The sequence below is a fragment of the Panthera uncia genome, chromosome B4 (genome assembly GCF_023721935.1).
Source record: "Panthera uncia isolate 11264 chromosome B4, Puncia_PCG_1.0, whole genome shotgun sequence".
NCBI lineage: Eukaryota > Metazoa > Chordata > Mammalia > Carnivora > Felidae > Panthera > Panthera uncia.
The window spans coordinates 16,939,719-16,967,071 of record NC_064809.1 but is presented as its reverse complement, the minus strand read 5'-3'; the positions used below and the strand labels follow the sequence as shown (position 1 = coordinate 16,967,071).

Genomic DNA, 27,353 nt, shown 5'->3' with positions numbered 1-27,353 from the left:
GGCTAGATCCTGTATTTCTCTGTGAAATTCCTCAGCGCCTGGGCTGGCAGTTTTGGAAGGTCTTAGCCTGCTGCAGCCTCCTTCGCCCAGAAAGCAATAAAACTATGGCTCCTCTTTATCCCAAACCCTGTCTTCACGTTCTATTTTGACTCAGAAGCATGGAGGGCGGCTTCTGACAACGTAACTAAGAACCTAACGACCATCTGACTTCTCCCTTGGACAAAGATTGAGCTACAGGCGCAATTTGATTCGGGCATTTTCCGCCACGTGGACTGCCTAGGAGACAAGTGAAAAAGAAGAGATGGAGAGGATAAAGGACTCTGGTTTCTCTTCAGGGTCCCTGGGTCTCTGGTCCTAACCTATTCAAAAACCCAGTTGTGTCCTTGACCTTGGGTTCCATGAGCACCCACAACCTGACCTCTCACCCTTATAACAAATTCCTTGCTTCATTATCTTAGGTGGGTTTCTATCCCTCGCAACAAAAAGATTGTTCAAACAGATTGTCATCTTTAAAGGAAACCACCGGGTTCGTGACATATTGGAAAAGTAATTATTTATTATGACAAAAATAAAACTGTTGACGGAAAACAAATGAACGTTACACTGTATTGCACCATGATTGCAAATGAGCCAAAAACCTGTCTGAAAGATGAACATTCCAGAGCAAACAGCATCCTTTTTACTTGGGTGAGTAGGCATGCAAGCAACTCAGTATAATTGCAGAAATAAAAAAAATCATGAGTACCAAGCAACCTAAACTGAACATATACAAAGAAGCATTTTACAACAGTCATGAAGCTATTAAAAAAGTTAAAACGTGTCTTTAAACAGCCCCACCATTAGTAGAACATGCTTTGAACCATTTGCAAGAAGTGATGGTGTGAATGCATTAAGTAATTGGTTTGCTCTTTGAATTTTATTGATGCTATACATTAGACCGACAGCACACACTTCAGTTGCTTGGTTGGGATTAAGAAGCACGGTTTGTGGTGTCAAAGACATTCTTTTTTTGCCCTCTATGCAATAGGGTGGGACCCACAGAGAGATCCAATTCAGACTTTTGTCAACAGTAACACCACCTGTTGGACCAAGCTGATTAGTTCCGATATTGTTACAGCTTTTGTAGAAAGCCTGAAGCTTGATGGGTAACAGTTTGTACTGAAACCTTAAGAAGGGAACATAAATATAAATATACTTTAAAGTAGTTTTATATTCTGAGGCAAAAAGTGTATTAGACAGGGCCTGCTGTTTCCTCTTTAATGCTCTAAAGCACCAATTTATGTTAAGATGGCAATGTGTGATTATAATCATTATATTCTGAGTAGGAGAAATACAGGAACAAGGTTGTAATTGCTTTTGTTTTTGTTTTTTTTTAACCATGCTCTGTGCAATACATAGGGTAAAATTTAAAACTATTACATAATTGGAAAAAATCATAACCATCATTTTATTTCACACTTTTAATGAAATAGCAGCTACACGTTTCTTTTTAAATCAAAACTTTCATAGCTAGACTGAACAGTTTACTCCAAGAGAATAAAATAAGAGGCTTGTTGACTCCCTGAACTTCCTGAGGGAAAATATAAGCGGATTAAAATGACAATAGCCTCAAGTGAATAGGGCCAAAATACGCAAATAAATGATAGTCATTTGATATCTCCCCAACACCGGTGGAAATATAGTCACAGTATATAATCGATCAAATTTTAGGGTTGTCCTTGCCCTTGATTTTAATGAAACCAAGTACTGGCTGAGCACTGGCCTGTGAGCTTTAATGAATCTGCAAAACCGTGTTAACCCTGCTGGCGGCAAGTAAGAATAAAACAAAACAAAACCTCCAAGGAATGCTACCCCTTCATTGTGAACTTTGCATATTTCAAATACAGTTTGGGTGAAGGGGGTATTGATGGGTGAGGCATCCCACAAGCTTGAGCAAAGCACCTTATGGATTGAAAAATGAGGTAATTTTTTAATTAAAATATTACAAAGTTTGTGCAGGAGAACATTTCCATTCTTCTAGAACTTTGTTATCTATTTCAAAAGATAGGCACAGCACAGTGTTTTTATTCCCCCATTTCTAGGATACCGTGCAGATTACCATTTAAGGAAAAATAAAAAAGATGTGACTTGAAAACACGAACAAATTCTAAAAAATCTCATCAGTCTTTGGTCCTATGGCCACTTTAAAAGTAAGAGATCTAGTTCTAGAGTAAAAGACTGTGCTTTCTAGTAATTTTAAGTGCCTTAACGAGGGAAATTCACTGTTTTCATCCACATTTTCTATTACTTAATATCCTTTTGAAGACTTTTCTACCTCATGTTTATCTTCACTATCAACTGTTTTGACCTTCGTTTCTAGGTCGATACCTCCAAGTTAACTTTTCCCAAACATTTTACCAAATCATCTGCATGATTTGGTATCTGATTTTGGATCTCTTGAACACCGTACTTCTTCTAGTTTAAAATGGAGAAGTTGAAAAAAAATTTTTTTTGTTTTGACCTTCTCGATTTAATTTTGGCCACCTGGAACTCCTAAAAAAAATATTTTGGAAAGCTGACTTGGATTTACAGTCTTCACAGTAATACTAAATAAATAAGGATGAGACAGACATTACTGAAGGAACTAACCTTGAATATAAACTACTCTCAGATTTATACAGATGTCTGTAAAATATTGACCGCCTGACTGCACTATCCTTTCAATACCGTAAAGTCCAACAGAATTGGAGTTTGGGGTGGCATCGAAAGCCAATAAACTCTGAACAAACTAACCACTTCTAATTAGTAAAAGCCGGGAAAGCCAGGTATTCTCCAGAAGAGAGTATTTTAAACACACACTGGTGTTTTATCAGCAGCTTAAAATCATTTCCTTGGCAATATGGCCGATTTTCTCTTCTGCACTGTCATTAGCTTAGTGAAGCTGAGCGGCAGTGACTAGTTGCTACTTTGTTTTATTTGATTGTATTCATAAACTAAATGATAATGAGGTGGGAATCCAACCATAGATAGAAGTGAATTTAATTTCATATTTCAGGTCCTTTCCTAGTTTTTTTTTTTTTTTTTTGGTTTTTCAACTTTAATATAGTGTTTAAGGATTCAGGACTTTATATGGTGGAGTTTTTTTAGTGGGCTTAAGTTCCTCATTGTGGGGGGGAAAAAATAGAAAGACCATGAACAGTAACTGTCTAAAGTCACGAGACACACAAGGGCCAAATTCAGATTGAAAACCACTTCTTTAGACAGCCAACACAATATTCTACTAGATCCAACTCATCAGACTGAATCTCAAAGTGACTTTATGCCAGCAAAATATAAAAGATCCTTTAGAATTGCACTGGATATGAAATATTTTGGATCCAAAGCCATAGATGAAAAGTTAGACTCATGAAGTTGCTCTTCAAAGATAAATGTCAAAGGAACTTACCCATCTACAGGCATAACCAGTACATTTTTCTACTGATATAGTTTTATGTTACGTAGTTAAGAATTAAGAGTGCTAGTCACAAACAATTCCATTTAGAATTTGTTCTAGGATACTACACCAAAAAGATTTTTAAAAATATAAAGATTTATTGTTTTCTTTAAATTTCTTTGCTTTTGTTGACTTTCCATAACTCTTCAGAGAATACTGTTTACAGCACTGCCTGTATCACTCACTGTTTCCATAGGAAAATAATTTCTCTTATGCTCCAGAAAATAAAAGTTACTTTGTGCTTAATCAGAATGACTATGGCTAGAGGGGTAGTGCCCATTTAAAAATTATTTTTAACAACAGAGCTTGGATTTATTATCTTTCCTCTAATGAATATAGAATAAATTTTACCTTTAAGCATACTAACACAGAATGTAAAAGCAGAAATTATGTATTTAATCATTAGTTTTCCAACAGATAATATGTCATTTCAGATCTGAAAGAATTAAATTACACTAACAATACATATTATGTAGTATATTCCCATATAAAAGGGCCGGTTAATTCTAAGAGTTCCCAAACGGGCTGCGATGAAAGCCATGTGTTTAAATAAGAATGTGACATGTTCAAAATGAAGAGAAATCCATATTTGGGTAGCAGTTACATTTTAGTTCTAATAAAATACTGAAAAGATCTGTTAAACTTCTGTTTCTTTATCCTCAAAATAAAAACAGAATATAGAATATTCTCCTGAAAGTAATGTGGGTGGGTCCTTTGCTTTCCACTACTTACTAGAAACTTTGCTAGGCAACTTAAGGGGTGGCAGGGAGAGTGAATCTCGAGTTTATGTCATTGTCAAATTAATTAGCTGCTAATCTGCATTCTAAAGAACAGGTAGAGTACAAAACTGAGAACTCATCTCAAAGTGTGAATAAAGGCACGAATCACAAATTTACATTTTTCATCAGACAGTATCTTACAGTTGATTTACAAAGAATGTCAGAATCAATGCTTTAGCATTAGATAAGTTCTTGGGTCAAAACATTCTCTTGGAGTAAAGGATAATCAGTTTTCATATTACTGTAACAGGAAATATCTAACGAGAACCTATAAAACACTTTTAAAAAGTCTTACATGAATTTCCTATTTGAACTTTTCCCAGTCATTGCCACAGAAACTAGTGGGATGTTGATTTCATTTTCAACACAGCTAACATAACCATTTCTGATTCAAAACTAACAAAATGCTTTTTTAAAAAATTTAGAAAAGAAAATAAACTGTGTTTTAAAAAATTAAATAGCAAACTTGAATCTATACTAGATGTTTGACAAAATACAATCAACTATTAAAAACACTTTCAATATAATGCTGATGTGGTAATACAAAACAAAACAAAACAAAACAAAACACCAAAACCGTGTAATTTGATAGAAGAAAATTGAGCCAGCCAATCCTATTAGATATAAGAAGATAAATTTCATAAGAAGAATGGATACAGGACTATTAAATGTGTTTTCTCAGGATGGAGTTAAGAGAATTATCCTCAGAATTTATGGCTAAACTCTAGAACCAAGATAGGTATTCTGGCAAAGTGTGCTTCAGGTAAATTGTATCTTTGTACTTCGTCCTGCCCCCAAACATATACTACAAAGCATCCGTATTGATTTATGTTTGCTGTCCTCTCATGTTCTAGGAATATGGATTTTATTAAAATCAACATTTATCCTCTACCCAGTATAGAGTCACTAAGAAAAAGGTTCAAAACAAGGTTAATAAACCACTAGTTCCCAAAGTCCAGAAAGCCTTCCTCTGGCCATTTTTCAGTTCTAGGGTGTGCTACCACTAAATAGAAAATGTTACCACATTCATTCAACTAAATTAGACTAAATATAACAGATCAAGTATACCTGAAAACAGAGCAAAATTAAAACCAATTTACAATAAAAAATATTAAAATTAAAATACCATTTTTGAATAGGTATTTAGATATTCGTATCAACACTGAATCCTATTTTTGACCCACATGAAAAAAAATACTGCAAAAAGGAAGTATTATTCTCTAGGGATGCAATTTATCCCTTTCATTATCGCAAAATCCCACACGTGAAATAGGGGATCAAAATTAGAATACTTGTCCTCCCTCTTAAGTATGCCCTAGATTACTGTTCATATTAGACCACTGCCTTGGAAAGCTTTTTAATGATATGCAATGAACTTTTGATAGATTAGGACTCTTTCCCTTCCTACTTTTTAACTTATGTTAGTGTTGACGTTGGGTCTCATGGCACTGCTCTGAAAGCTAGGATTAGATTCAGCAGTTTCCTGTAATTCACCAAAGTTTTAGAACACGAGGGGTAACTAACAAGAGAGGTGGCAAGTATTTCAAGCCTATCACACTATAACCTCAGATGGACTTACGGAAAGCCTATGGCTTTCTAAGTAATACAATGCTGGTGGTAGAAACACTGTTCAAAATCCACACGCAATTTCAAATTTTAAGAAAGGAAATGTTTATGCTTCTGCTTTGGCTACTGCCCCAAGCAGATGCACTCTCCCTTGCAGACGGAGTAGTTGAAGTTTCTGCTGATAATACACTTGTTTATCACTGATAGTAAGAGATATATTCCAAGTGTCTTGTTTTGATATCAGTGCTGGTATGCTTTAGTAACTTGCGATAATTAATGGACGTGTTGAATAATGCGTGACATTTTTGAAATATCAGATTCCTCTAAAATATTAACCATCAAAGTTGGGCTTTCAAGTATTTTTCCTTGATTAGATTTTAGCCAAAAACTAATCTCGTGTTGGAGGCAGAAAAGTAAATTTAATTCTTTTAGATAAATAGCCTACTTAATTTCCATGCTAATCATAACTTAAAATTATTCCATGACTTGTAATAATTGGGTGAAATTAACTTCTGTGAAGGCAGTTCTCATGATGGTTAATTTTCCTTACAGATATATCTTCGAGGCTGATTCCTTTCTCTATAATAAGTTCTGTCCAAAAGAGAAGTGGTTTAAAGAGGGAGCAAATATTTAGTGCTGGTTAGTTTTGCAAGCAGTGCCTGATGATTTCCACTACTACTCTGTGAAACCAGGAATTGTCTGGTAGGGAAAGGAGGTGGTCAAGAAATGAAAGAAATTGGTCATTAAAGTTATCACAATACTTCAGAAAACATTAAACATATGACAAACATTTCTTACAAGGCAGTTATTGAATAATCAGAATCAGCAGTTAGAAGAATTATGTTGCCGAAAACACCGTTATACGTTATGTTCATCCAACTGAAGATTAGTGCATTAAAAAAAAGTTAAGAAAAAATCTTTTATGTTCCAGTTCAGCTGCACTTGATTCAAGTGTTGCTCATAGAGGTTTGTGTTGTTATAAATTAAACATGCTGCTGCCTTAGCAGCCAAAGGTACTAGGAAAATGTTCATGTCACAGAATAAATAGAGCAGTCTCTTTTCAGGCAAAAAGTTATCTCACACCAATCCGGGAGGTCATCCACTCTAGACCTTGGCATAACCTGAAACAAAGGAGAGAAGTATTTTCAAAATGAAAATATTTCAACTTTCTAATTGGAAGCACACTTATTATTTTTAAGTCTTCCCCAACTGTTGGTACTATGATAATTATTTATACACGTAAGTGACAAGATGGAGGTAACACCGTACGAAGTGGAATCTTTAAGTGGAAGATTCACTTAGAAAAAATGATATTAATCAGTTGAGTAACTGGGAAATTGCTTCAGTCTCATCTTGAAGATAACAGCTCTGGCAGTTTTGCCATCAAGATTGCAAATACTCCTCATCCCCCTGTAAGATTAAAACTGAAACCACTATAGAAAGGCAACAGGAACTTTGCCCTGCCCTCCTAAATTCTAAAGAATGGAATGCTTACAGCCCAGTCTTAAAAGTATAGGTCAAAAAAGTCTATTATATTACACAGCTATTATATTACAAGCGATTTCTAATATGAGCATAACTAAGAAGGTCAGGTTGGTTGGAGGATAAATAAATTCCTGGAAATGAATGGGATAATTCATGGGTGGCACACTGGGTTCTCTTTGGCCTACTCTATCCAAACTCAAGTTTTGAGGAGAGAAGAATACACCATCATAAGCATTTGTCTTAAATGTTTGGTCTCTCTTTTTTTTTATTTTTATTTTTTTAACATTTATTTATTTTTGAGACAGAGAGAGACAGAGAATGAACAGGGGAGGGGCAGAGAGAGAGGGAGACACAGAATCTGAAACAGGCTCCAGGCTCTGAGCTGTCAGCACAGAGTCCCACCCGGGGGCTCGAACTCACGGACCGTGAGATCATGACCTGAGCCGAAGTCGGACGCTTAACCAACCAAGCCACCCAGGCGCCCCTTAAATGATTGGTCTCTTGACGTATGTCCCACCAAAGGACTCCGAATAATAAAGGAGATGTACTCTTGTGGAAAGCTGAAAGTTCAGGTTTAATTATGCCTTTACTGAAATGTGAAATTTCTTTGAAGCTTCCTCTTTAATTCAGGCAACACTACAGTCCCCCACCTCCGCCGCCCAGTTAGTAAATGATACAAGAAATGAATATCCACTGAAAATCTGGATTGTGAAAACTTAATTCAAAAGTTTGTTATTGACATTTTATGCTAAAATATTCTGTTTATATTAAAAGTTACAAAACATGCGTAACTTTGCTAAAGTGTAATTTAACAACAGTAAGCAACTAAAATTATTTTTACCTTATAAAATTGAAATACAAAAACTATCTTTAAGAACAACAACAACAAACCCAAAAAACAAAAACAAAAACCCAAAACAGCATCAAAGAAGAAACAACTGCCTTAAAAAACAGAAATTTGACAGAAGTCATACCTCCCCCCATATTGTTTAGCACTTACCCTTCTCCTGTTAAAGCACAGCAGGACTGAATGTGCCATGGATGATCCTTAATTGAACTAAGGGTGAGGTATTTAGAGATTTCAGCTGCTGTCATACACCCTTTCATATCCTGTTTATTTGCAAAGATCAGGACTGCGGCTTTCCGTAAATCCTGCAATCAATATGAAATATTTCTAAAACATGAAATAGCACAATTCAAATTAAACTAATGAAGCAGGAAGGTCAAATATGTCCAACTGGACAGTTATAACGAAATCCCTCTACTTTAAAATGATTGATTAGGCAGTAATATTTAACTTAAAAATTTTATTGAGGGGCACCTGGCTGGCTGAGTGAGTAAAGCATGTGACTCTTGATCTCAGGGCCATGAGTTCAAGCCCCACACCAGAAGTAGAACTTACTTAAAAAATAAAACCTCAATTAAATAAACAAACGAATAAATGGAAATTGTATCGAGATGAAAATAAATTTTCTCAATAGTGATTTAATGATTCGCTCTAACAAAGATAGGCTAATTAACATAAGCTAGATCATCAAAAATTATTTTTATATTGTTGGGCCAAAGGGGTCAGACTAAAAGTAAAATAAACATGCATCTTAAACATTGATTTAAAACTATACGAGCAGGGGTGCGTGGGTGGCCCAGTCAGGTAAGCGGTTGACTTCGGCTCAGGTCATGACCTCACGATTTGTGAGTTCAAGCCCCGCGTCGGGCTCTGTGCTGATGATAGCTTAGAGCCCGGAGCCTGCTTCAGATTCTGTGTCTCCCTCTCTCTCTATCCCTCCCCGACTAGTGCTCTGTCTGTATCTCTCAAAAATAAATAAATGTAAAAAACAACAACAAAAAAAACTATATAAGCAATATTCTAATAGGCAAATACGGTAATATGTTGCCAAACAGTACAGAATCTCTCCAAATTTATTTTTAAAGTTTATTTATTTGTTTTGAGAGAGAGAGAGAGAGAGAGAGAACAAGCAGGCGAGCACACATGCACGCACACACAGGAGGGGCAGAGAGAAAGAATCCCAAGTAGGCCCCGTGTTACCAGCACAGAGCCCCATATGGGGCTCAAACTCACAAACCATGAGATGATGACCTGAGACGAAACCAAGAGTTGGACACTTAACTGACTGAACCCCCCAGGCGCCCCAAGAATTTCTCCAAATTTAAAGAAGAGCACAGAAGGTGAAAGGCTGGGCAATGCTCATGACTACTGGTATAAGGTAACCACATTCATTTATGCTCAATGCAGAACTGTTCATATTATCAAAATATTAGAAATAATCTAATGTTCATTAATAGAAGGACAGATCAACTGTGATAGATTCATACAAAATAATACTACATAGCTGTTGAAAGGAATGAAACCAATGCTGTATGTGCTGATGTGGATAATCACAATGCTGTGCACAAAACCCCCCAAATGGAGTTACATATATATATATATATATATGTATATATATACATATATATATATATATACACACACATATATACATGTGTGTATATATATATACCTATACATATATATACATACATACGTATACATACATATATATACATAAATACATATACATATGTAAGGTTTTATGAACCTTGGGTGGCTCAGTTGCCTGAGTGTCAGGTCATGATCTGGCAGTTCGTGGGTCCAAGCCCCGTGTCTGTCTCTGTGCTGAGCTTTCTTGAGATCCTCTGTCTCCCTCTCTCTCTGCCTCTCCTGTGCCCATGTGCATTCTTTCTCTCTCAAAAATAAACATTTTTAAAAAAGATTTTATGAACAATGAAATACAGTATTTTATACAACTGACAAATAAAAATGTAGGGAAAATATAAAAATATACATGGGATTGATTCTCACTCCTTTTAGGATAATATAATTCTTTTAGGACTCTTTGAGAGAAAGGAAGGAAATGAGATTCGGGAGGGGGGGGTCTCATAAGATATTTAGTATCTTATATTGGATGGTAGGTGGATGGATGTGTTTTATTACCTAAGTTTTTTGGTCTATCTTAAATTGTTACAATCAAGTGGTCTCAGATTATTCACTAAAGAATTTTCAGTGATTATAAACTCTTGGAAAAAAACACTCAAGTTTTCCCTCTTTCTTGCTTCAATTTATTGGACTCTTTAAGACATGAATGAATAGTTTTAACCTTGAAAAATCTTATCAATAACAATAATAGGCTACAAATTAATGTGCTGAGTTGTTTTCAAGTCTGAAAACATAATGAAACTTTTTGACTTCAAGACGTCCATCAAAATACAACATTTTGCTAATGATGAAATAACCCATGGCAAAGCACATCATCTTTGTAAAAAAGCAAAACCAGCACACAGATACCTTACTCCACTGTTTACGTTTGCTTTCAAAATTTACCTCGTGAGCCAACATTCTGTATAACTCTTCTTTTGTAATCGCTAGTCGTTCCCTGTCAATGCTATCAACCACGAGAATGATGAACTAGAAGACAATTAAAAAGAAAGAAAATTGAATGGAATGTTGAAGTTTTCTGCAAAACTACTCTCAAGTGACGGAATATTTTCATGACGTCATCATTACTTTAAAATGGTCTTTTTCATGAAGAGTTTGTATTGTACTGTAAAATCCACATGTTCAGAAAAGAACTCATCATTTCAACAAAGAAAAACTATGCCCAAGTTTATTTTAAAAAGGTGATATTTGAATACACAATACGCTGTAACACTAGGATTTATTTTAAATGCAAGTAATAAAAAATAATTTTTAAAAAGAAAGTCACAGTTAACTTAAATAACTTCCACTAAAACTCTATACCGCTGACTTAAGCAATCAGTAGTTATTTATGTTTGAGACAGTTTTCTGCCTACTAGGGACACACAAGTTAGTCTGAAAGAAAAAGAGAAAAACACACACACACACAGACTAATGAACAAGACATTTTTACATAGCAATGCCAACAGTAAGAGCCCCAGAAAAAATGTGCTACACGGAAACATACCCACTTAGGGGTTAACACGCTAGAGTGGGTGTAGGTGAAATTAAAGAGCAGCAAGCAAAGACAGCTGGAGAAAACTGTTGGTAAAGGTGTATATGAAAAACGTGGGGTCTTACACATTAGAAATAAAAGCATCTTTGGTAAGAAAAATAAGATACAGTGTGAAAGGGCCCCTAATGGAATCTTAGAAGAAGAAAGTTAAAAAGTGAGATTAAGCGATGCTAAAGGTTTTAATAGACTGGCTCAGAATAAATGGAAAAGGGGGAGGGTGAAACCAGATTGTTCAGATGACCTTAACATTAGGCAAAGAGACAAGTGGAGAAATCTGCCTAGAAACCGTGAAGGGCAAGGAAGAAAATGGAAGGAATAAAGGTAAGAAACATGGCAAATTCGCATGGACAGAACATAGGGAACTTAATGAGAGGAAGGTGGCAGGAATTCATCGGCAGCTGAACTCCTTGTCTTATAATGGAGACACTGGGCTTTCGGAGGACTCCTTACGGAGAAGAAGTTAAGAGGACGACAACGGTGAAGAAGGCCATGGGGGAAACGTCACATGGGCAGGCCCGTGACATAGAATCTAAGATTGCAAATGCTAGGTGCCGTGCTGGTGTGCTGTGATAAAGGCCATAGGTTCTTGTAGTAATTGTGAATTCTTATAGAAATGGTTTATTAAAATTCTGCTCCTGAAACCAATATTACACTCTGTTAACTAACCAGACCTTACATACAAATTTGGAAGAAAAAAATTAAATAAGAAAAATAGCTTATTATAAAAAACATTTCATGCAAACGGTGTCATTAATAACATATGTCTTTCTGGATCCATGCGGAGTCTTCTAGAGTTTCTGCAACTTCAAAAACTACCCTCTTGTAAGGTTATCAATATACATGGATCAGCTAGAATCAACTCTAACCTCTTCATCAAAAGTAACGGCTCCTCTCCCACACAACTGCAGTTAACTGTGAGCTTTGACAGGGCACCAAGAGCTATGCTGCTTAAATACAGGTGACCCTTGAACAACATGGGTTTGAGCTGAGCAGATCCCCTTAAATGTGATTCTTTAACTGTACAGGACTGTACATGTATTTTCTGCTTATGATTTTTTAATAACATTCTTTTCTCCAGCTTACTTTATTGTAAGAATACAGCATATAATACATACAACATACAAAGGGTGTGTTAATCCACTCGTTTTGTTATCTGTAAGGCTTCTGCTCAACAGTAGGTTATTAGTAAAGTTTCTGAGGAGTCCAGGTATATGTGGATTTTTGGCCACACCATGGGTCAGTGTCCCTAACACTGGCATGATTCAAGGGGCAACTGTAGCCATATGGTAAAAGGTTGTTTCTCTCTTTCTAACATTTTTAGTTGCAGAATATTTTACTACAGAAGTATACATTAAGCTAACCTTGAACCGTATTTGCTTACCAACCTATCCCCCCGCTTCAAATAAGAAAAGTTAAGTGCTACTACAATCGTTAAAGACCTAGGATGTGCCATTTTGGTTGGACCAATCACAAACTGCACTGGAATATATATGCATAGGTACATATGCTATCGCAGTATAAATCTAGAGGAATATATGTTTATTTAAAAAGGAAACTTATTCACCAAAAATTCCTTGCCTCTCCCCACCTCCTCTGCACACACCCTTCAAAAAAGCCACTCAATTTTTAATAGGCTTCATTTTAGGAAAAAATAATTGGTCAGACGTCCCTGTCTGTAAAGAGAAATTACGGATTCAATTGTACATCAGTATACTCAAAGATAAATCTGTCTCAATAGCACTGCATGGTTTAAAAAAAACCTGCTTAACAAGAAATAAACACAGAAATAGAAGCTAGTCCAGACTGTTTCCTGGGTTGGCTCGGAAGCAGTAAAGTAGCGAAATAAGTGACAGAGAAGTTGGGGGCGGGTGCTGCAAAACCATTTGTTTTTTTAACTAAAATATAATCTCACCAAAATTTTGAATGCTCAATTCGTGTTATTTGAAAATCTTGTATTCAATTACGCCTAAAATATTTTATTCCTCCCTAACCAGAGCCTCTCTCAGCTGTGAGATCTTGGGACAGGTTGTCTAACTGATCCCGGTCTCCACCTTCTCCAACAGCAGAGACCTGACAGGAGCACTGGGAGGAGAACTATCCGGATACAGTCCGCCCTGCAGCGGGCGTGCAACCAACAGTGGGCATTAGTCTTTCTACTTGCCTTTCCTCTGGTATTTGGAAACCTCAAATTCCTTACCGAAAAGGATCTTATTGGAAAGCAACTGCCAACATGCCTCGTGGGGACTGCCTATCTATTTTCTGGGTTGACTCTGTGGTCCTTGTTATTAACATTCAGAAACTGGCTCAGTATACCTCTGTGTTTGAGTAATACGTGTTCCAGGACGACCTCAGTGATTCTTGACCACCAATATCCCACATAAGAAAATGCGTGTTCTTCACAACTATTTCTTCAACATTGCTTCCTATGGTTGGAGATGTGTGAACCACTTCATTCATTAAGCTGTTGAAAGACACCATAACAAATCTTTTGTAAATCTTGAGAACCGGAGGGAAGTTTTATCCCACCAAAGACAGCATCAAAACTAGAACCAGGGAGGACATTTAATGCAAACACCTAGACAAAGAACAAGCCTTGAAGGAAGACTTTTTTTTTTTTTCCTCTTAATGGAATAAACTAAAGGCTTGATCTGGAGAGATGGAAACACTGTGGTGTGAGTTTGTATTCCTGTGGCCAAAATTCCAAACCACCATGCCCTTGTTATCGGAGCAGAACCAGGGCCCTTTCCCGAAAGAGCAAGTTTCTAGGTGACTGTGACATCAACGCTCGCAAAGTCGCAACCACTGAATAGCAGGCTGTGTATAATTCTGAAGCCTGTCCACGTGAGAAAATTGAGACTTGGGTCAGCCATAAAAATTAGTTCAGGCCTATTAACCTAAACCACAGCCTTAAAAAGATAAGGCTACAGGCAAATGAAAATTTTAATTAAAATTAACTGTAAATATATTTAGAATACTAAGGCTCATACCACATTTATCATAATTATGCATTAAGACACATTAATTCATTCATTCAACAAATATGTATTTGCCTATAATACGCTGCTACTGTGTTGAAAGAAGTCTCCAACTGTCTCTTGGGTCTTACATGTTTTTGAAGCTATGTGGAAAATTATTTCAATAACTGACAGGTTTCTGAAATGTTTACATTTGATGTTTAAAGGCAGAGTCGCATTACAATACATAATTGATATCGGATGAATGTTTTAAAGTAAAACAAGTAGTCATTCTACTGTAAAACAACAAGCCACAAGTTAGCAGCTTTTTAGCAAAGGAGCCGAAAAACACATTAGGCACTGCTTAAGTGAAGTGTTTCCAGACAGCTGTCAGGTGACAGACTTAGGATGAGGTGGAAAGAGACAAGAGCCACACAATCGAGCACCGTATCTTACAACTACTTGTTAAAAGGCTTGGGACATAGATCCATTTCCACTGTTTAACATGGATCATTTCATTAATCCTGAAAGGATGATGGGAGCTACTCTGATCTGACAAGTGGACTGACAGGCTGTTAAAACTTCCTTCAAGTATTAATGTATCTCTCTGGAAGCCTCCAGCCTTTCCTGGCTGCGAGTGACAAAAGCAGGACTTTCAGGGGTGATCTTCATTTCTTTTGATCTGACAAGTCTGCCTAAGTTGAAACAATTCAGAGCTATTAGTCAAGAGAGTAGCAATGAGCTTCCTAGAGATACTGGTCTCCTTGTATGAACCGCAGTGTGGGAAGAATGAAGTGAAATGTACTTTATCACCTCACTGCAGCACTATGATGGATGCTGTATTTATTTTAGTTTAATATTAAGTCTTTCTTTCAAGGCCAGAAAAAGACGAGGGTTTGTGAAGGCTGTACCAAACATACAGCCCTTTTATTCACTTTTGAAACAAATTTTGTGCTCGGTAAAATACAAAACCATTACACTTAGTTTTTTGCGGGATATTACAATGGTATCTTATTAATTACACAAAATTGGTTCTGGTAACTTAAATAATGAAGACTGTTTAAATAAATAACTATACTTACAATTGGTAAAGAATGGTGGTTTTCCCTGCATTATCCAGTCCCACTATAATTACTTTGTGTTCTACAAAAAGAAAACAAACCAGAAACATTTAACACTACTACAATTACATGCTTGCAACAATGATTATTAGTTAGCTTTCTAAGGAGGATCATTCACCGGATTCTTATTACTGGATTGTTAAAACACAGAGTAAACAGAGCTTCACGATGTCAAGGTTACCTACGTTAAGGGAGGCCATCTAGTATGATGTTCTCCACCTGGCTGTCTTATAAACGAATGCGAGATCCGGGTTTAGAGGGAAGTTCAAGAGAAGCGGTGTGGGGGGAATAACACAAATTCTGATCCTGACAAGGCACTACGACATACAACCTAAGTTTAAAAAAAATGTTTTACACACCTGCTTGTCACCTCTGCTAATCAAATCAGCTTTTTAGCAAGTTGTTTTTACACCTGGAAGTTTTCCCACCTACATGCGGTTTCTTCCTTTCACGAAGAAATCCAATTTAAAACACAAAAATGAAAAGGTTTCCCTGTCACCAACAGGACACACGTATTCTCTCCATCAGTTTCTCATTCTTTCCGTCATCTTATTTCTTTTCCGAAGTTTATTTACTTTGAGAGAAAGAGACAGAGCGTGCACGTGCACACGCAAGAGGAGAGGGGCAGAGAGGGAATCCCAAGCAGGCTCCACACTGTGGGTGTGGTGCTGGGCGTGGGACTTGAACCCATAGACTGTGAGATCACGACCCGAGCGGAAATCAAGGGCTGGACGCTCAGCCCCTTAAACGACTGAGCCACCCAGGTGCCCCTCCTTCCATTAATTTAAAGATAAATAAGCAATTGCTTAGTTCTCAAGGCTTTTTCAATCTGGATTTTACAACTCTTCTGAGTAGATACTGCTTCTGCTCCTCATGCAACAAAAACCTCTTGAGTCTTCTCCCTCTGGCACCATGCACAAAACAGTCATTTGTTTCACTGATAGATTTTAAGGCCCATCTAATCATTCTGTTAAGTGGTACATACTCTGAAACCTCTTTTGAACGCAGAGAAGACACTTCCGAGTCATCTTTTCTAGACTTTACAGAACATATTAAAGATACCTCTCTTCCCCAGGGCAGAAGGCTTAAAAAGCTACCAGGGAACCTTCGTAAGAACCACAACACAATCGACTTATTTCTAGCCAACGATTTGACATATTTCCTATCAGAACCCTGCTCCCCTTGTTAACCTGTGATAGTATCAAAACTCGGATTGGGGCGCCTGGGTGGCGCAGTCGGTTAAGCGTCCGACTTCAGCCAGGTCACGATCTCGCGGTCTGTGAGTTCGAGCCCCGCGTCGGGCTCTGGGCTGATGGCTCAGAGCCTGGAGCCGGTTTCCGATTCTGTGTCTCCCTCTCTCTCTGCCCCTCCCCCGTTCATGCTCTGTCTCTCTCTGTCCCAAAAATAAATAAACGTTGAAAAAAAAAATTAAAAAAAAAACAACAAAAACTCGGATTATACATCAGACATCAGCTCGTATTCCTACTCGAGAGTGTTTATACTGCATCAGTCAAAAAGAGAGGCCATTGTTCACAGACAAGTTCTTAGGTGACAAACTATGTATCTTTATGCGTCTTTAACGACCTGAACACTGTCTGTACTGCCTGTAATACCACAGGACTAGGGACATGGTTCTCTCGAAGGGCTTTTTTCACTATGGCAGAAACTGCTTTGTAAAACGCAAAAAAGAACAGAACTTGTTCGCTTATTATAACTCACTATAATTCTCCTTATTTGACTCTCTTTGGTTCATAATCCCTTAATTTCTAAAGGAGCCAATCTTTATTTTTCTCCCTTTACAGTCCAAGAATGAGAACCCTCTTTCAGTGGAGGAACAAGCATTCTAAATTTTGGGGACAGCTGGGAACCACCTGCCCAGCATCTGGAGACCAAAGGGTCCCTGCGGGAGTGAGAAGGAAGCCACTAGTCTGGAAGTAAGCTAAACTTGGGCGTGGACACTTCTGCTGGGAAAGGAAAACAGAAGGTAGTACCACGTGGTTCACTGTTGAGGCCACTAAAGTGAACCAACACCCGGGGCCATTTTCAAACAGCCCTGCCCTCGCTTCACATTTTGTATGATAATGATCAGAGTATTGAAGGTCTGCGACAGCAAAAGTCATAAATAATGCATCATTTTTTTAAGTTTATTTAAATAAGAGAAAGAGGGAGAGAGAGAATCCCAAGCTCTTATTTATTTAAATAAGAGCAGAGGGGCAGAGAGAGAGGGAGAGAGAGAATCCCAAGCACGAATTGTGAGATCATGACCTGAGGTGAAATCAAGAGTCCGATGCTTAATGACTGAGCCACCAGGCACCCTGCCCTCATAATGCATCATTCTGAAAGACTGGTCCCAATTTGAACTAAGTCAGAGGTGACGAACTCTGAAGGTGAAGAGAACATGAGTTTTATGACAGTTTCAACTGAGTGATTAACTTCAGGTCTTTTTCAGATTCCTTTTCCCCTCAGTAATAGGGAATTCTAGCAATTAAGACAAAACAATTTCACCTCGGTCTTATAATAAAGGTATTACATCAATTCTTCAGTTAAACTGAGGCCTACCTTCTGGTGCAACCTGAGTCTACATTCTAACAAAACATCATCAATGGGAAAGAGCTAAATATTTTTTTAAAGTATGAAATAACAAAAATAAACAAAAGCATGAAATAAGTGTATTATATTTTATTTTTGTTAATTTTTTTAATGTTTATTTTTGAGAGAGAAAGAGAAAGAGAGAGAGAGAGAGAGAGACAGCACGAGCGGGAGAAGGGCAGAGAGACAGACAGAATCTGAAGCAGGCTCCAGGCTCCCAGCTGTCGGCTCAGAGCCTGACGAAGGGCTCAAACCCACAAACCTGAGCCAAAGTTGGACACTTAACTGGCTGAGCCACCCAGGCACCCCAAGAATGTATTGTATTGTACTTTTTTAATGTTTATTTTTGAGAAACTGAGTGAAAGCAGGGGAGGGGCAGAGAGAGAGGGAGACAGAGGCTCGTTGGGGGCAGTGCGCTGACTGCAGAGAGCCTGATGCGGGGCTCAAACTCACGAACCGCCAAGATATGATGTGAGCCTAAGTCAGACACTTAACCCACTGAGCCACCCAGGAGCCCCAACAGAGTGTATTTTAAATCTTTTCTTTGAAAAAGCACCTCTTGAACATCATCTGTACAGTAAGAGGGAAATCAAGTTCAACGGGCATTTACTAAAAAGCCAAGTACAAAATAAAAGCTGTTTGTACTCTGCGGCATAACTGTAATTCTTCCTCCCATCTTCAAAGGCCTCCATTGTACTTTGCTGCTACTTGAGTATGCCAATGACCAAGGGCCTGAGCTCACAAATGCTAGTTAGTCAAGCTTTTACCTATTCAAGAAGAACACGGACGGCACCTACCTTTACTGTCAGCAGGAAAGGAAATTCATATGCTGCTCTAAATGTCCATAAGTGGTGTCTAGATTAATGAAGTATAAATCATCTGATACCACTTGATGTTAAAAAAACATGGCTTAAGGTACTTGTTCTGTACTGCTTTTCAGCTGCGCGTAATCAACAGCCAACAGACCTTGTTTTATGTACAGAAACAAAAATATCAGCTAAATTATGTAACTAATTAGTGATTTCCTGCAGTCATGGTAAAATAATTTCCTTCACCTATCACAGTTAACTAAAGCAGATACTAAAAAAAGATGCTTGTAAGTTTGTACTATGTCACCCAACAATTTTTGTTGTTTACCTAATAGATTAAAAAAAAAAAAAAACTTTCAAAATGTATTATTCTAGTTCAGTTCAGTCTCGGTGAAGTGGGGAAAGAATCTATCCTAACTGTCAGATTTTGAGTTGTTGCCAATCAGATGAACGTCAGACACTTAACATCACTTTTACTTGCGGAGCCAGGAGTGGGGATTTCTGATTCACCAGAATTGAAATGTCTCAAGTTGTGAGGAGAAAACCATACAACTGTATGCTTTTATAATTTCAACTGATCCTCAACGTGGATATGTAAACTGTATATTCTTTTAAGCCCAACTACTCTCCATGAAAATGAAGTATTTAGTTTAGACAGACAGAGACATAATCGATTCTCATTTAACCTCAAACAGGGAAAACTATGAACATTAGATAATACTACATTCTTTATTTAGAATGATTTTTGCAAATGTAATCAGAAGTTTACCCTCTTTATTGTTTTTCAGTAGTGTTATTAAAATCAGTATATTATCACAGAGAAGGAGCTGCCCCTGTTTGGGGCCAGAAATGTGTGTGTTGGGGACAGAGTGGGTGCAACTTACACACTTTCTTGGACAGCCAAATAAGTCTGGGTTAAAACATCACCCTAAGTATCAGAGCTACAATGAATCCAAATGTTGAAATGTGCCTGCACACCATGAGACAGTTACCCTGACACCACATTTTACTAGAAATCTCTTCCAGGACACCAGGCTGCACCTCTTCCCAGAATAGAGGGCTGAGAGGAGAGCATTTCCGGTTCTACTTAGGAATCCATGCCTGTCCAGAGTCAACACAAAGCATGTTTATTTACCCTAAATGAAGGTCCAATTGTACAGCTTTTGTTTAATTTTCATCAAGTGTTTGCACAAAAGTTTCTCTGCACTCTTGGCTATGGTATTTGGATCTCCTTAAAAGCTGGTGCATACTATTTTGTAAGCAGGGCATAAAGACATAAAGCCTACACAGAATGAGGTTTCAAAACAAAATTATTAAGAGTGCTTGCTTATAGACAAACACAGGTAAAAGATGGCTAAAAAGAAAAATCATGGAAAAAGAAACTTCAAAAAAATAAGTGGAGGAAATATCAAAGAAATTCGTGTGATAAAATGATCGACTTGTGTTTTTAAAATACAAGAAAGCCCAAAAGATATCATGAAATAGAGATCGCTACCTTCTAGATACATACCTGCACCAACACTGTCACTTAACAAGAGCCTTAAACGAACACAGAGTATGTAAACAACTTCGCAACTAAACAAGGAAAAATACTCCATGCCAAATTTGGTGATTCAGCAAATTTCGGGTATCGCATATACAGAAAATGAGTTTGAATGGTTGCAAGGGGTAGGTATTAAAAAGTCAGAAGATAGGATGTCACCAACTGAGGCCTGAAGGCCTGCACAGCAATGATGAGCACCCAAGGAAATCTGCTCTTGGGGGAAAAAAAAAAAAAGGAAACGTCATATAAACTAACTCTGTCTTATATTATACTGGTTATAGAATCATAAAACATTATAGCTTGGAACAGACTGCAGAATTTGAGATTTATTCCTTCTCTCCCACCTCTTCACCTACAAATGTGCCACCTATAAAGGCATTTCTGAGGAACCAAGGTCTCCAAAAACATATGTTAACTATTGACCTGGGCCATCTTGCTGATGTTCTAGATAAGAAATTAAGGTCCTATAGGGGAGCCTAGGTGGCTCAGTCACTTGAGCGACAGACTTTGCCTCAGGTCATGATCTCACAGTCTGTGAGTTGGAGCCGTGAGTTGGAGGCTTGAGTTGGAGCCCTGCGTTGGACTCTGTGCTGACAACTCAGAGCCTGGGGCCTGCTTCGGATTCTGTGTCTCCCTCTCTCTCTCTGCCCCTTCCCCACTCATGCTCTGTCTCAGAAATAAGTAAACATTAAAGAAAAAAAAAGAAATTAAGGTCCTATGAGTTTAAGTAATGTGTTCTAGTAAACACTGGTAAGAGTCAGCATTTGCTGCCCCACTCTTTTTGCTATAAAGCATTAATTCCCCTTCCAAATTCTTCAGTCTCTCCCACTCCCCCACAGTATCCGTCTTCCTGGATGCCTAAATTTCGTCAAGAGCAGCTACATAAATCTGATGAGGCAACAATTCAACATTTATTGAGTTCATTTTATGCATGACTGTAACATTTAAGACTAACAAGGCAAGCTCTCTACCCTCAAAAATCTTAAAGGCAGATATGTAAATAAGCACTTACAATACACCATCATCAGTACAAAGCAACAGATACCGAAGAATCCTACGGTAATATTCCCAAGGATAAGTGAGATCTAGAATCCAACTCTCAGCCGAGGAAATAAATGTCAACAGTAAAAAGGAATATTACAGAGTGTGAAGAATCCTACGGTAATATTCCCAAGGATAAGTGAGATCTAGAATCCAACTCTCAGCCGAGGAAATAAATGTCAACAGTAAAAAGGAATATTACAGAGTGTCGGTATGACTGTTTTCTGGGCATTGTGGAAGTTAATCCTCACCATCATTCCATAAGAAAGTGGTGGTATTCCTTTTACTGAAGAGAAAACTGAGCCTTAGGCTAAATAACATGCTGGGAAGTTTGGCTAATGGTCTCCCAGTGTGATGCCTCCCCATCTTTATGACAAAATTGAGTCTTACAGAATAATAAATAAGAACAGCTTACTGGATAGAAGAAAAACACTCTTCTGGTAGATAAGGGGATTAAATACAGATAAAAAGGAAAGACATCAAAGAGTCTAATAGGTAGAACACTCTACCATCACAGACCACAGTGAAGGGCCTAAGCCCAAAGATTCCAACTTGCTACACAAAGGCAATAGAAGAAAGGCTTCGACAAGGAAATATTGAAGTTGATTTTAACTTCTACAGTTTTCTAGAGAATTCAAATGTTGCTCAGGGGAAGGTTAAACTCTGGAAGGCAAATTTTTTTTAATGGTTTTATTTTATTTTTAAGAGACAGTGAGTGAGTGGGGGAGGGGCAGAGAGAGAGGAGGACAGAGGATCCCAACCAGGCTTCACGCTGGCAGCAGAGAGCCCGATGCAGGGCTCGAATTCACAAACCCAGTGGTGAGATCAGGACCTGAGCTAAAGTCAGATGTTTAACCGACTGAGGCACCCAGGCGCCCGGGAAGGCAAATGTTAAGGGGCAGAGGCAATGCACGGTTTTCGAATTTGTAGGACAATGACCACAGTTAAATACATTTTGCCTGATGACCCAGGATGCACACAACTGAAATAAAAGTTTCACAAAATGGTACCTTTACTGAGATACACTGTGATAGTTTCTATTGTAGAACATCATTCCTTTACTTATTTTTTCGTTTTTTAAGTAGGCGCCATGCCCAATGTGGGGCTTGATGCTCTAACCGACTCAGCCCGCTAGATGCCCCTGTTCATTTCTTTTTTAAATGCTGATCCTCACTAAATGGACTCTATAACTTAGTAATGGGTTATGTTGGGCAATTTGGGGAAACAACCGTATTTGAGAAATACAAGTGAACTGGGTAAGTATAAGTATAAAAATATTCAAACATTTATAAATTCAAGAAGCTCAGCAAAATGCGAACAGGGTAAATACAAAGAAAAGCAAAGCTACGTATGTCATGGTCAATCTGCTAAAAACCAAAGATAAAGGAAGAATCCTGAAGGTGGCAAGAGAAGATGACAGGACTACATAGGGAAGTTAATATATGAATGTTGGCTGTCACAGGAAAAAAAATGGAGGCCTGAAGACAATGGAATGACAACTTTGAAGCACTAAAGGGAGAAAAAAAATATTGACCTAAGATGCTATATTCAGTAACAACATACTTCAAGAATGAAGGCAAAATAGAGACACTTTCAGATGAAAGAAAACTAAGAATTCATCACCAGCATAGCTACACAACAAAAAATGCTGAAATTCTTGAATTTGGAGGGAAATTATACTAGACAGAAATTCAAAACATCAAAAATAGCAATGTAAGTAAATGTAAGAGGAAATTTTACCCTTTCTTAAAATATTGAGGAATATGTGTTTATAGCAAAAATTAAAACACTGTACTGTATAATTTATAACTAATGTAGATACCATACATATAGCATATAACCCGTACGGTTATATAGGACTAGGGGAAGAGAGAGTATAACCATACCATTTTTTACACTTTACAAGTGTTATTTACTAAGTAGATTGAGAAAAGGTAACAATGCATGTTGTAATCAATCCCTAGAAGAACCATAAAAAGAATGCAAAAAGGATCACTGAAAAAGCCAGTAAATAAAATGGAATTCTAAAAATAAAAAACCAAACCATTAATGCAAAGTGGGAAAGGAGGAATAGAGAAACAACAAAACATAACAAATGTAGATGGGACAAAGAAGAAATAATAAAATAGTGCACCTTAATATCTGACTGTACCATAAATCATACCATATTGATAAATTTGCCCAAACATTCCAATTAAAAGAGACAGAGTTTCACACTACATTAAAAAAAAAATCACAAGATCACACCCTATGCTCTCTGGCAGAAATACACATTAAGATACAGAATATCAGAACAATGCTAACAGCCACCATAACCGAATAAACATTTATAGAGTATTGCACACAATTGCAGATTACATATTTCCTTCAGGCACAAGTGGTGCATGCACCAAAGAGATCATTTGGATAGACTATAAAAAAGCCTCAATAAGACTGACAAAAGATGGAAATCTTACAGAGGATATTTCTGACAACAATGGAATTAAGTTAGGAACCAATAATGAGCTATTTAGAAAAATAAATATTTGAAAACTAAACACTTATAAATAATCCATAAGTCAAAGAAGAAATCACAAACAAAATAATTAAAACCTTTGAAACTGAATGACATACAGCATATTAAAATTTGTGGAATGAAGCTAACACACTTCTTAGGAAGTTCTTATGGCTTTAAAATGTTATATATATGGGGAGCCTGGGTGGCTCAGTGGGCTAAACATCTGACTCTTGATCTTGGCTCAGGTCATGATCTCATAGTTCATGACTCTGCCACCCTAGTTGGGCTCTGCACTGACCCACGGAGCCTGCTGGAGAATCTCTCTGCCCCTCTCTGCCCCCTTCCCATTTGCGCTTTCCCTCTCTCTCTCAAAGTACGTAAATAAACTTTAAAAAATTGTTACATGTGAATGGAAAAAGGGACAAGAACAATGACACACACCGTCTTCATAAGGGTGGGGGAATTAAAGTAAACCCAAAGTAAGTAGATGAAAGGAAGTACGAAGCAGGAATTAGTAACATAAAAACCAGAAAACAACAGTGAAAATTAAAATCTTTGAAAAGATTAACAAACATGTCGGAGGACTGACACTATCAGACTTCAAAATTTACAGAGAAGTAGGACAATAATCAAGATTGTGTAGTATAGCTTTGGGATGGGCATACAGATCAATGGAAGAGGGATGTCCAGAGAGAAGACTCCCAGTCTTTTGACAAAGGCTCTAAAGCAATCCATTGGGAAAGGAAAGTCTTCAAGTAAATTATGCTAGAACAAGCAGATATCCATGTAAAAATAATAATAATAATAATAATGAATTCTAACCCCCTATACTTGCGTCATAACTGCAAAATAATTTGAGATGGCTCACAGCCCTAAGCATAAAAGCCAAAGCTTGTAGGTGAAAGGAACAGTACACAGAAAGCAACAACAATTTAAAAAAAAAAAATGTTGAAAAAAAAATCAGGTATCACCAAAATTAAAAATTTCCACTTAGCAAAAACTCCCCATTAAGAAAATGAATAAGTAAGCCAAAGACTGGGATAAAATATTCACAAAACATATCTAACAAAGGTCTCAATTCCAGATGATATAAATAATTATATATAATTTTTTTAAAGAAAAAAAATTTAATGGGAAAGGATTTGAATGTTCTGCAAAAGAAAACCAAATGTTCAGTCAGCACATGAAAAAAGCACATTAATACCCAAAAGTCATCAGCGAAATGCAAATTAAAACCAAAATGAGATATCACTATTCATCTAACAAAATAACTAAAATTAAAAAGACTGGTGACATCAAATGTTGGTGAGGATGTTAAAAGAAGTCTCAAACACTGCTGGTGAGAGTATAAAAATGGTTTAACACTCTGGAAAACAATCTAATAGTTTCTTATAAAACTAATCACATATCTACTCTATGACTTAAAAATTGCACTTCTAGGGGTGCCTGGATGGCTCAGTCAGTTAAGCATCCAACTCTGGATTTCGGCTCAGGTCATGATCTCAGGGTTCATGGGTTTGAGCCCCACATAGGGCTTGGTGCTGATAACTGCTGAGCTTGCTTGGGATTCTCTCTCTCTGCCCCTCCCCTGCTCATGCTTTCTGTCTCTCTCTCAAAATAAATAAACTTTAGGGGCGTCTGGGTGGGTCAGTCTGACTTCGGCTCAGGTCATGATCTCGCGGTTTGTGAGTTCAAGGCCCGAGCTGACAGCTTGGAGCCTGAAGCCCGTTTCGGATTCTGCGTCTACCTCCCTCTCTGCCCCTCCTCCACTCATGCTCTGTCTCTCTGTCTCTCTCAAAACTAAAAGCACATTAAAATTTTTTTGAATAAATTTATACATATACTTAAAACAAATAAAATTGCACTTCTATACGTTTACCTAAAAGAAATGAAAACATGTCTACAAAAAGTCATTAGACTATTCACATATTACAACTAGTCATGATGCAAATGAATAAACAAACTGTGGTCTATGCACGTGATGAAATGATAACAGATCTAAGGGAAAAGCCTCCAGTGGGAAAGGCTAATGCAAACAGAAGCAGAAACAGAAAATTAGGGAGAAGAAAACTTCAGAGAAACTTGGAAGACACAGTATTATGAAACAATGCCATAAAAGCGATTAGAGTTAACATTTAGCAAATAAAAGGTTTTTTTTTTTTTAATTTTTTTTATTTTTTAACGTTTAATTAATTTTGAGACAGAGAGAGACAGAGCATGAACAGGGGAGGGGCAGAGAGAGAGGGAGACACAGAATCAGAAGCAGGCTCCAGGCTCTGAGCCATCAGCCCAGAGCCGGACGTGGGGCTCGAACTCACGGACCGTGAGATCGTGACCTGAGCTGAAGTCGGACGCTTAACCGACTGAGCCACCCAGGCGCCCCAAGGTTTTTATAAGTTAAAAATATGATAGCAGAACCAAAATACTCAATATGAAGACTGGAAGACAAAGGAAATATCCCAGAAAACAGAACTGGGAGAAAAAAAAAGAAAAGACAGTAAAATGGAAAAGAATACTTGATAATCAAGTAGCACAATACGATCAGTAATATTTCCAAAAGAGTAGAGGAAGAAATCCTAAGAGAAATTAAAAAAAAAAAAAATTCTGAGACCTGAAAACGTCCAACTTTATGTTGGAAAGGTCCAGAGGGCCTAGCACAGTGAACCAAAAAAGACATATAACAAGGCATGTGCATTTCAAATTGAAAAATACCAGGGACGGGCCTCCTGGGGGGCCTCAGTCGGTTAAGCGCACATTGGACTCTTGATTTCGGCTCAGGTCATAATCTAACAGTTCATGGATTTGAGCCCTGCATCCGCCTCCATGCTCACAGCATGGAGCCTGCTTGGGATTCTCTCTCCCCCTCTCTCGCTCTCAAAGTAAGTAAATAAACTTAAAAAAATAGAATAAAAAATAAAAACGCCAGGGAAGATCAGAAAAGTCCAAGAGTCCACTAGAAAGAGAAAGAGAAAACAGATCAGAGGAGGAACGATACTGGTCTCCTCGACAACACTAGAAGCTAGAGGACAATGACAATATCTTCAAATACCTTCTGAAAGAAAGGTTTTCCGACTCAGAATTTTATATTCAGCCCAATTATAAATCAAAAATGAGGACAAATACATTTTCAGGACAGACTTACTACATTTTCATGCATTTGGAATCGCAAAAAAAAAAGTGACTGCTTTGGACACCTTAGCAGGACATTTCTGTAGGATGTGCTTCATAAATAAGAGGAAAGCAAGAAAGACATAAGTCCTAATAAAACAGAAAAGCAAAGGCAATTCCTGGAATGACTGTAAAGACGAATCCAGCACAGCTGTGTAGCAGGCAGAGGGAAGCAAGAGCAGTTTGGAGCAGGAGGGAATACTGAGGGAGCTTCGAGGAAAGCTAAATCATGTGACTGAGTGTATTATGGGGAAACTTGTATGGGGAGTTTTGGGATGGAATGAAAGGACTTAGTCAAACA

General features: G+C 37.6%; 1 protein-coding gene across 3 annotated transcripts in view; it reads right to left on the bottom strand.

The window, feature by feature from the left end:
• Nucleotides 1-536: 536 nt before the first annotated feature.
• Nucleotides 537-27,353, bottom strand: part of ARL5B (ADP ribosylation factor like GTPase 5B) — a 30,852-nt gene continuing 4,035 nt past the window's right edge. For all 3 annotated transcript variants that reach the window (XM_049626898.1, XM_049626900.1, XM_049626897.1), the window contains exons 2-6: nucleotides 15,367-15,427; nucleotides 13,644-13,791; nucleotides 10,682-10,765; nucleotides 8,303-8,454; nucleotides 537-6,938 (exon numbers count right to left, since the gene is read on the bottom strand). In XM_049626898.1, coding sequence (XP_049482855.1) covers nucleotides 6,890-6,938; nucleotides 8,303-8,454; nucleotides 10,682-10,765; nucleotides 13,644-13,787 — 429 coding nt within the window. In that variant the 5' untranslated portion in view covers nucleotides 13,788-13,791; nucleotides 15,367-15,427 and the 3' untranslated portion in view covers nucleotides 537-6,889. The remainder of the gene's footprint in view (nucleotides 6,939-8,302; nucleotides 8,455-10,681; nucleotides 10,766-13,643; nucleotides 13,792-15,366; nucleotides 15,428-27,353) is intronic.